General features: G+C 31.4%; 1 protein-coding gene across 1 annotated transcript; it reads right to left on the bottom strand.

The window, feature by feature from the left end:
- Positions 1 to 6,537: 6,537 nt before the first annotated feature.
- Positions 6,538 to 10,012, bottom strand: LOC115989176 (probable WRKY transcription factor 14). The gene is made up of 3 exons (XM_031112839.1): positions 8,973 to 10,012; positions 7,986 to 8,126; positions 6,538 to 7,447 (listed from the first exon to the last, which is right to left on the bottom strand). Exons 1-3 carry the CDS (start codon positions 9,617 to 9,619, stop codon positions 6,820 to 6,822), a joined length of 1,416 nt encoding a protein of 471 aa, XP_030968699.1. The 5' UTR covers positions 9,620 to 10,012; the 3' UTR covers positions 6,538 to 6,819.
- Positions 10,013 to 11,490: the final 1,478 nt, after the last annotated feature.

Below are 11,490 nucleotides of genomic sequence, written 5' to 3'. Positions count from 1 at the left end.
TTTTTTTATACCAGTTTTTTTTTAATTGGGGGGGGGGGGGCAATGGCCCCCCTCTTGCATAGTGTAGGTCCGTCCCTGAATGTTTACATTTGTACTAGATTACGCTTCCCCCACCTGTGCAACACTTACTTTGTAGCTACTAAATATAATATTAAACATAATTAACTAAATTAATTTTGGCCTACTTTTTTTTATAACTAGAATTCTTTCCATATATAAAAACAACTCTAAAATGTTAGTTTAAAGTTGAGCTCTTACTAAATTTGATGGGATTTGGGTGAGGGCGGATACTTGTTAGAAATTTTCTATAATTCCTATTGATATATATATATATATATATATATATATATATATTGGTAAAGAAGGAAATTATATTTCTTTTCAAAGAAGTACTTAGTTGTGTTCTTGAAATTGTCTTTAATTCTCATTGATATGTATAAACATATGTACAATATCAAATTAATTTTTCTCAGCTCCACTGGCCTTATAATTTTTATTTTTTTATTTTTTTATTATCTAATGTGAGAAAGGAGGAAGTTTAAGAATCAAAATTTATTATAGAAATAATTTGACCTTCAACAAATATTGTTATTGATATGTTTATGTTATTAACATATTTAGTATTTGGTAGGTAAAAATTTCACTCCAACGTTTAGGGATTGGGTTTAATGGCATCTCTTCCTTTGTATTTTGTGTTGGTGTGGGTTTGTGTTCCAAATACTTTTTATTATTCTTTATTTTCTAGCCATTGAAAATTTATGAGTAAACTAGCCGTTGGACAATAATGGATAAAATAATTGTTTGGTAATTATGAGAAAAATAGTTGTGTCATTTCCTTGTTTAGACCCCCAATTTTAAACTTACGGTTAGATTGCTTTTACCCTACTTAATTAGGTACGGAATAAGGGTAAATGTAACGCAATGAGGCCGGAACTACTCTAAAACATATGCATATACAATAGACAATAAGTATAAAGCATAAAGAGTAAGGGAAGAGAGATGCAAACACAAGATAACACCGATATGTGTTATCGAAGAGGAAAACCAAAGAACTCGACATAAAAATCTCTTTGCAGCCCTCTAAGTCGAAATGATCCACTATTGAATAAGTTGGAGTACAAGGGTACCAAAAAGACCCTCCAAGCCTAATCTATCCAAAGTACTTGAGTCCTCCAAGCTCAAGCTACCAATGGACTTCTTGAAATCTTGTCTTCACTAGCTTCCTGGATTGCGCAATACCACCCAATTGCATCTGCCAAGCCTCATTGGCTTATTATGGCAAATACCCATCCCAAGCTCCAAAACACTCTCTACACTCTAAATATGTATGGGTTGTATTTGGGTACAAATTTCCTCTCAAGGTATAACAATGGGAGAGGGGAGGAAAAGTGACTACAATGATTTCTCTCTTGAGGATGAGTAGCTTTCTCTAACAAGGTGGGTGTTGTAGAAACCTTTCTAGAGTTTTCTTCTAAATAGTCTCTTTACAATTTTGTGGGTAATGAGGGTATATATAGTATGGGTGAAGGCTATAAGAGTCACACTTAAAATCCTACCTGTCAATGCATCTCGCGGGTCATCTTGCGACTTGGCCAACTTGTGAGATGAGTTGCAAAACATACTGATTTTTCAGTTTTCAGTATGTGCTCCTCATGTGACCTTTAGCTGTCTTAATAAAATCTTCACCACTTAAGACTAAACCCATTATAATTAAATCCCACAAAATACAAGGAAATAAATTAATGCAATTACAAAACTTTTTGTCATGGAATAAAGCCAACATAAGTGTTATGTGAAAAACCATAACTTAACACTTATAAATTATTTTTTACACTATTATTTTGATGATGTTGAAGTCAAAAAGATAAAACATAGCTTTGATTTTATAATAGTGTAAATAAGAAATTATGGAGAGAGAGAGAGAGAGAGAGAGAGAGAGAGAGAGAGAGAGAGAGAGAGAGAGAGAGAGAGAGAGAGAGAGAGAGAGAGAGAGAGATAATGTGGTTTAGACTTAGAAGCCTATGTTCACATTGGAAACCCTTGATGACTACATTTTTACTAAGTAGGATTAAGAAAATTTTGCTATTACAACACATAAGTTTAAGTTCATTAAACATAGACTAAGATAGTTAGTAACCTTGGGCCTTAACTTCTTCAAAGGGTCTTGGAATAATAGCTAAAAGATAAATTTTACCATTTCATTAATAACTTAAACTTTTGGAACAATGATAGTTTACAACCTTTTCTCTATTTTACTTCCTTTTTGTTTGGAACCCACTTGTTGAGAGAGAAAAGGGGGTGGGTGTGGGGGGGGGGGTGGAGAGGAACTCTAACAAGAGAAAAAACTTTATTATTATTAATAGGACAGCTTAACTCTTTAAGATTTTCTTTAGGCCTTATATATCACTAATGCAGATAAGCTTAATGGGATTATGTATATATCCTAAGAAAGTAGTGTAATTTCTTGCAATCAAATAAATATTTTTTTAGAACTAATTAAATAAATATTAAGCAAAGTATAATAAACTTACATGATGCTTTGTGAAATCACACTTCGTTTCTCCCTTGCTGAATTAAATATTGACCTACTCTAAATATGAAAATATTATAAATTAGATACTGATTATCCTTAAGATACTAAGGTTAACTAAATGGACTTACTTGGTGTAAAAATAGAAGTAGAAATTAGTCATAATATATAAAATACTGCCTTTTCCTTTAAAATACAACAATTTTATTAAAAAATTTAGGTTATTTATCCAAAAATCCATTGCTTCTCATTCAGTTTTGAAGTTTGTATTTGTTTTTTTATTTTTTGTAATTAGAATTATATTTTCTAAAGCATTTTGCATTTTGCATTTTGCATCTTGTGATTTTTATTTTTTAAATTAGGATAACAAATGGAAAACTAAAATCAAGGTTGCGATAATAATCTTTTAGGGAAGCAAGTCTTTTTCCTTTGTTTTTGGTATGTATATCAACAAAATAATTTTAAAATAGTATTTTTTTTAATACTTTGAGGATGAAATATGAATGGTCTAAAATATTTTCCTGTTCAAAGGATATCCATTTATCTTTCAAAATAAGAGGACTATATTATACTTTCACGAAATAACTTGGTCAGAGGTCAATAAAAATTTTCCAAAATATTTTCTGCCTACACGAGAATACGAGATCACGATTGTGATAACTTACTAATAAAATAAGGAATTTTTTTATTGTGCTAAATACTGATAAAATAAGACTAAGAACATATCTTTGTTTACTTCTCTTTTTTGTTAAAGATTTTTACTCATTTTTATCAAGCTGTATTGTGTTTGGCGAAAAAAATATATATTTTCCTTTCCGTATAATATTGGCAAGAACTCTTTAAAATATATATATATATATATATATATATTGATAAGTGCACATGGGTCTTAGGTAAAATAGAAAATAAGTAAACAGATAAACTTGATTGTAACTTAAAACTACAACTTTATTCAATATCTTTTTATTGAATGTGAATTTTAACAAATCTACCGCTGTATTAATTGTATTTTCTTTTTATATCTTCTATGTTTGCAAAATTCTTAGAAGATCAAAGATTAATAACTATATCATCAATCAAATATTTAAATTTTAAGTTTTTGTAATCCAAAATTATGCATAAAAAATAAGTTTATAAATCGAACATTAAATAACATCTGAATAATACGAAATTTGATATGTGTGTTAAGAACATGCAATCACTACAACGGTTAGATTTTCAAAATATGTAGATATGTTAATTTTTTTAGCAGGAGTTAAGTTACAACTAAATTTATAGCTAAACTTTATCCAAAACTAATTAAACAAGTAAATAGATAATAACTCGGAAAATTTTTATTTTTATCTTGGGAAAATGGAAACGGAGAGTACTGATTCCCAACATGATGTAATAAGTAATGATATTAGGCTTATAACTAATTATTTGACCAAAAATATATAAGAACAAAAGATGTTTCATGTGCCTATGATTTTTAGGATTTGAGATAAGAAAGTTCACTGAATGCGCAGAAAGTAAGTATATATCACCAAAAGTTTCAAAAAAGAGTAAATGGTCATGAAGCTTTATGTTTGTCATCAATTATAACTCCCATTCTTTCTTTTCAAAATCATTACAACAGTCACTCCCATAAACCCAATGGCACCTAAATTCCTTCAAATGCATAATGACTCTTATTCCAATCAATCAAGAATGAGGAAAATCCCATTTGAGAACTATGAACTGTTCCTTTCCTCCGTTGAAGTGACTTCAATTGAAAGGGTATGAAATTTTCATTAAAGTTGATCGATTTGACAGAACTTTGGGTCACTATTTCCCATTAAATTGAGTTCATTATTATTGTTCCTTCAATTACCAAGGGAGGCATAGGGCTCTAATGTTACAAGTGCAAAATTTGGACAAGTGTGGGAAGGAAAACCTTATTACCCTACTGTAACATTATTAATATTCAATAGTTGAAACTTGAAGCTTCACAGGATTTTTTTTATATTTTTTTATTATTTTAAAATCTTCTTGCTCATTTTTACATGTGATGTTAATGTTGAAGAATGAATTTATATATAAATAAAATATATACAATAATATATTTTTTATATGATGCCACTTGACAATATTTACATGCAAAATATTTTTATTTTTTTATCCATACATAAAAAAAAAAATCCAAATTGAAATAAAATATAGATAAAAAAATCTTTATTTTTTAATTTATGTTTTGATTTATTTTTAAGCCAAAAAAAAAATTCAACCGCGAATTACTAAAAATAATATCAGCGGGAAAAAGTAATCCCCAAGGTCAAAGTATATTATTCATGTATAATTTCTTCTTTTCAACATTTTCTTCTTCTATCATTTTAAATTGCAACTTTTTTCCTTGATTAAATTCTCATTGCCATGGCCGTAGTTTTTTTTTTTTTTTTTTTTTGAGAACATTGGACCATTCATATTCATGTTCACATAAATCATAAATATTTCTCATATTCATAATATATTTTTATTATTTTTATTACAAAATATAATAAGAAAATAAAATTTCATTCGAGTTATTAAGAAAACCAAAAGCTTTCATTAACTTAATCCTCTAGCTATTTTATAATGAAAAACCCATTATAGACATGCATAATATCAAATTGCTGTAAAATCACTTGTAGTAAAGAGTTAATGGAAACTTGTTGATATGCTTATTTGTTGAAAGTCGGTTAAATTATAGTTATATCGTTCTAGAAAAAAATTAAAGAAACTTAGCATCAAAAAATAAACTAAAAGGCTAAAAATAATAAATTGTTACCTAATAGACGCATAAACCTATCCCTTCGTGAATAAAATTAAAGTAGTTTGATCCATGGTATGAATGCAAAACACCGAAAATCCTTGTAACATAATAGTGGACATTATGCAAAGATAAGAGATTTAATTCTCACTGTTGAGCAACATGCAATAAAAGAAAATTACTTACATGAAAGAGCACTAGACACTGAAAATATGTTTAAACAGTATATAAACAGGGTATAGTCAATCTCATTGCAGCTTTCTGTTAAGGACAGTGTACTCTGAAAATTCAATACACCCGTGAATTTTCAATTATTAAGTTATTAGGCAGGGAAATTCTAGTTCACAGTTCTTCAAGTAATGAAAAATCTCTTCCATATATATATATATATATAGTTTTGATTCTTAAGATAACTGTGCAGCTAATATCAAAGTCAGCCTGAATATTAATATCTACGTACATAATATTATACATGCACAGTTAACCATCCACATGCAGAGTTATTAAATGACAACCTCGTTTAGCTGAAATATAGTACTAAAAGAGAGAGAGAGAGAGAGAGAGAGAGAAGAAATGATCATGAACATAGAAACTAAGTGTGATTAGTAATTTTGATTTTCTCATAAACAATCACCTTTATAAAAATTTAAAAAATAAATAACTAGTACACTTGATGTAGAAATAAAAAAGAAGCACAAGTTGGATGGATAATATAAGAAACAGAAAGCTGAGGAACCCAAAGCATGTATTTTATTTTTTTCTCTTTGCACATCCCTAGAGAAGACTGATAAGAAAAGTCAAGCTTCCATAATAATTTTTTTTTTCTTTTCCCTATAATATTCTTTTGTCATCTTTCATTTATTTTCCCCCATCAAAGCCAGCAATAAAAGCATTATTTTTTATTTTTCGCCTACCCACCCACATGACCAGAAGGTAGGATTGCATAATTTTTCCCACTTAAAAAGATGAAAGCCGAGTCCCATCTTTGTATCAATCTCCACGCTGAGCTTTCCAGTCATGTCTCTGATGGATGTACTTGTTTTAACTGTAGAAACCTTCTGTTCCTCATCTTTCTGTCCCATCCACCAATATTCCAAAAGGAATGTGGGACTCATGGGTCTGCTTCCAGTGAACCAGCACTGTCTTTTACTCTTTTTCCTAACCCCTGACACTGTTTCGGTAAATAACAAGAAAAGAAAGATGGTGTAGAGTAGAAATCTGAATCTCCCTCCACGTGAAATGTCACAACAAATTTTACATTATTTTCACAATAGCTGAAGGGGAAAGTTATTATTGAAGTATAACGAAAATGATATCAGCGGTCTTCCCAATGAAAGTAATGTGCTGCATTGATCATAATCGTCAGTTCAACAAATTGTGAAAAAAATTGTAAAATTTGTTGCTTTGTTGAGTATTCAAACCAAAGGTTTAAGGTTTATAGCGGGACCTGAAATGCAGAATTGCACCGTATGAACTACTAAATGACTATATTAGTGGGGGAATTGGTTGTTTCAAGGTCTTGTTATAACCCCCTCTTAGCTTCTCCAAATAAGTTTGTGGTGTTGGTGTTGGTGTTGGTGTTGTCTCCTGAAGGCCAATCAAACAGGCTGAATGGATCCATGGCCTTGCTTTCTTTCTGTTCATGATCTCCTGTAAACCCTTGATTGAACAAGAGGTCTAAAGGGTCAGTCTCAATTTCTCCTAATTCAGCAAAGAAATCCTGATCAGACTGGTTAGACCCTACTATCATTGCTGGCCTGTAAGCAAACCCTTGATCATTACTGAATTCTCCATCATTGTCCATCTCCAATTGCTTATCAATATCCTCAATCTCTTCCTTAACAGATGCACTTGTTGTTGAGCTTCCAGCAACAACAGAAGACACATTGTTGTCATTGCTGCTCTCCCTTTGTTCTTCCTTTGGACTAGTTGGCTTCTGAGCTAGCTGAGCACCTTGTGAGTTCTTTGAAGTAACATTGGTCTTTGATGGCTGAGACCTGGTTGAGCCAGCAAGAGCATTTCTCTGAGTTGGCCATGGATGGTTATGCTCAGATGTGTATGTAATTACCAACATGTTTGGATCAGTCCGGCTTCTCTCCACTTGTTTCCTAGCTGAACATCCCTTTGAGCTGCTACATCTATAATAGCCCCTACATATATGTAGTATCCAAACATTTATCCACAAAAATTAGTGTAATTCTTAAATCATGTCATGCCAATAGAAAAATAGTTGTTGATAATAAGTGTATGAGCAAAAAGTCTATATTCTAATCATCATCATTATTTTTATTTTCTTTTGCTAAAATAATCATCATCATCATAATAATAACAACAACAATAGTATACATATTGTGTTTGCTTTGCTCAAACACCATTACTAATAGTCAATTTAGGGTACTAAAAGATATTTATTTGAGGTCTGTGTCTTAGGAAACTTTTGTGGGTTGTACTGTTTAGAAGGATCTTTTCAGTCTTAGTTAGTTGCATCACTTTAATATATTTAATGTTAAAAAAATATGATTAAGCACGAACCAATTAAATGTGAAAACATCTGTCAGTTAGAGATACAAATTGCAGCCTTGCAGAACTTATTATGTTAAATAAACTTGGACCCTTTATCGAGAATGAATATCTGAATCTTTCTTTCTGTTTTCTTTTGGTCCGAGAATATCTGGAACTTGCTCTCACCTTGGATAAGGAGAACCTTTAATGGGTTTCTGACCGTACTTTCTCCAAGCCCACAGATCAGAAGGAACTACTTCTCCGCTTGGCCTGCTATTTGCAGCTGCTGGCGCTGGAATACAAACCACCTTCTTTGCCTGGCTCTTCCTGCATATATAGTTATATATATATAAAACATTATCAAAATTTAATATTTTATTGCCAACAGTTTTGTACTTAAAACAAAAGAAGAGAACAAGACCATAACTAATGAAGCATATATAATTTTGATTGTTATATAAACAACATGATTCTCTTAATTTCTTGGTGAATTAATGTTTCAAATCAACAGCTTTTTAGCAGAAATTCGATGTTTTAGATAATTATCTTAAAGAAAGCTGAAAAGGACGGTACATTCTAAAGGCACAGGCCTATACCAATCAAAGCATAGCTATCCTTTCAGGTGTGTTAGCTAGGGAAGAAAAGTAGCTTGACAAAACTACAGGAAAGCTAAGTCTGTGAAGGTTATTGTGACACCAGTTAGCCCACCTTTTCAGATTGATTAATACCCATCAAAGATACATGTATCATGTTCTTAGTACTAATGTTAACAGTGAGAAATCTCACCTGAAAATCATAGAGCTCCTCAAGCCTCAATCAAGACTACAAACAAAATCAATCTAAAAATGACAACATGGACACTTAGAACATATATTAAACCCTATTCCTTAGATCTTTGCCATGATTTTATGACAATCCAGGTTCCCAGAAAACATAAAGAAAATAAAATCTTACATGAATCCATTCTTTGTGAATTCTTGTAACTCTGGTTTTTTTAACAGATATCTAAAATTCGAATCTTTATCTCTCACTTAAAGACGTTTTAAAAAATAAAGATCAAAAAATTGAATAAGACTGATTAAAACAACTTTAAAATAAATTGTTTAGAGTTTAATTCATGAAAGAAGGTGTCCTAACTAACTAGCTAGATAAGATAAAATTAAATACACTCACCTTCTTTTAATACCTGGATTCCTGGGAGATGAGATCTGCACTGCGGTGTTGTCCATGAAGCAAGGCTTGGAGCTATTAGGAACACTAAGAATGTCACTTGGAAGCATAGCAGGAGCCTTAATTCCCCTAGGGGAATTAGCAGCCATCACTGGTGAACCACATGGGGACACAGACAACTTTGCATTATTAGGAGAGATCTGAAGCATCCTTGAAAATATATTACAAGGCCTTTTCATCTCATCGAGGTCAAGAACATTAATACTTGTAGAGCTACTACTAGAACCAACACCACCACCAACATCAACGTGTAAACCAGTAAAACTACTCGTGTGACTTTCCTCAACACTTGAAGTAGCAGTACCAATAACATCAGCAGAATTGGAGCTGCCAAAGAAGCTAGAACTGGATGATAAATGGAGCTCATTGAGAAGTGGATCTCGCATATTAGAGAATGGATCGCCAAAATTATCTCTAGGCTGCTCTTGTATGGAAGGAAAAATCATGGGATCCGAAGGAAACTGCCACTCAGAAATGGGTTGTGAAGAATTGCCTGTAATACAACCATATGGCCCTCCACTAGCTCGAACTATGTCAGTCAAATCACCTTGATAATTGTCCATCCTTGACATAAACAAACTGATGCTCATACTTTTAATGCAAAAGCAAAAGCAAGAACAAGTATGAGAGAAAGAGTGTCATTTGGAATTAAAGGGTAGTCAGAGATTTCTTTTTCTTTTGTACCCAACAGACGTAAAGAGCATGCAACCCTCGGGTTTGTTATTTGGGTGTGTGTTGTTGTTGTTTGATTAAGCTATGAAGAACAAAAAAACAAAAACAAAAATATATACTTTGTTCTGGGGAAATGGGTTTTGGTTATTTGCTAGGAAGCAGATAAACAAGCAAGCAAACAAAGAAACAAACAAGTTTTTTTGAAGGTTGAAACTGATTGTTCTTCTCAAAAACAAAGAGAATGGTTTTGAAGAAAGAGAGTCGCTGACTTTTCACACATACCAGCTCTTCTTCATACGCAACAAAGAGAGAGATAGAGAGAGAGAGAGAGAGAGAGAGTGTACATGTGTTTTAAAAATGATAGTTAAAATAAACTAATAGGAGATAGGTCTTGAGGTGGGTGATTATGATATAAAGGCTCAAAGTGTCTAATTTATGCAACTGCTTTTTTCATTAAATATGTTAATTTTCATTTTAATCTCTCTCTCTCTCTCTCTCTCTTAAAGTTAAAACTAAAAGAACTACTCTGCAAAAAGTCCTTCTTCGTAAACAAGTGATGGGAAAGTAAAGAGGCGGCAAGTAGCCGCATTTCTCGGAAACGTTTCGACCATTTTGATTCAAAGCTATTCCCGTTTCTTTTCATTGCCCGTTTCTTTTTTCTTTTTTTTTTAAGCCTATTTTGAAAGAAGCAGCTAGGACTTAGAAAGCACAATCTGTGTGTGTGTGTGTGTCATTGATGAGCGATGACCACCACTTTCTGTGATACCCTTTGTCCTTTATTTAACTAGCTAGCACCAAAAACATTCCACTCTCTCCTTATTAGTCACAACTCATATTATAACCCCTACATACATTATAGAGTCCAGAAATAATAATTCAATTGGTAAATTTTATCTTTCTGGTATCGTATGCTGGTAGTTTAAATCTCACCTTCTTCTCTCTTACAATTTATTTAATTATCATAAGAAAATGTTACGTAAACATTCTTCCATTCCCATCAAATTGGAAAACAAGTGACAAATTTAGAGCTTGTTTGGTAATGTTGTTTTCGTAACGTTGTTTGTATTTTTAAAAAATACATGTGAGTGAAAAAATATGTAAAAATACGTGTTATGTTGTTTAAACATTAAAAATTGTTGTTTAAACAATGGTAACAAATAAACCCTTAATATCCAACATCCAAAAATGTATGCATAGGTTTTTTTTTTTTTTTTTTTTTTTCTCTATATTATTTTTTCAGTCAAACTTTCAACCGAATTGCATAGCATTCACAAATTTGTAAAATAATCAACCAAATGTCAAATTAAGGCACGTGTTAGCTAGAATCACCTATTGGGGAAAAAAATCAGAGAAAAGAGAAAAAAGAGAGGAAGATATTTTTAAGTGCTATATAACTTACACGTAAATGAAAAGTTAGGCAAAAATTCCATCATTTTCAAAGTTGGTCCAGGAAAGTTATTGTCTTGATTTTTGTCAAGATAAATGCCTTTCGTTTAGCCACTATCTCTATACAGATCATGACATCATCCTATGATAATAAATTGTCAAAATGATTACAAAAGAGAAAGAACTGTTTGAGGGAAATGAAACAATAGCAAATAATATATTTTTTTTATGCAAATCAAAAAAAAAAATATATTAATAGATTATCTTTCTTTTCTTTTTTCAAAATAATTGTTCAAACTACGCCATCTGTTTCTGCCCACTTAAAAAAAAAAAAAAAAAAATGACAGAATATTCAGTCATTGCTTACCCTAAATCATCTTTCTGTGTCATATTTCTACAACAT

This window comes from Quercus lobata, chromosome 5 (genome assembly GCF_001633185.2).
Source record: "Quercus lobata isolate SW786 chromosome 5, ValleyOak3.0 Primary Assembly, whole genome shotgun sequence".
NCBI classification, from domain to species: Eukaryota; Viridiplantae; Streptophyta; class Magnoliopsida; order Fagales; family Fagaceae; genus Quercus; species Quercus lobata.
The sequence above is the reverse complement of the archived record's forward strand: the minus strand, read 5'-3'. Positions and strand labels throughout refer to the sequence as shown.

Excerpts from the sequence above, each read along its gene's own strand:
- LOC115989176 (XM_031112839.1), bottom strand. The coding sequence starts at position 9,619 with ATGAGCATCAGTTTGTTTATGTCAAGGATGGACAATTATCAAGGTGAT. Across the intron at positions 8,127-8,972 it reads AATCCAGGTATTAAAAGAAG|GAAGAGCCAGGCAAAGAAGG; the intron begins GTGAGTGTATTT and ends CTATATATGCAG. Across the intron at positions 7,448-7,985 it reads AAAGGTTCTCCTTATCCAAG|GGGCTATTATAGATGTAGCA; the intron begins GTGAGAGCAAGT and ends ACATATATGTAG.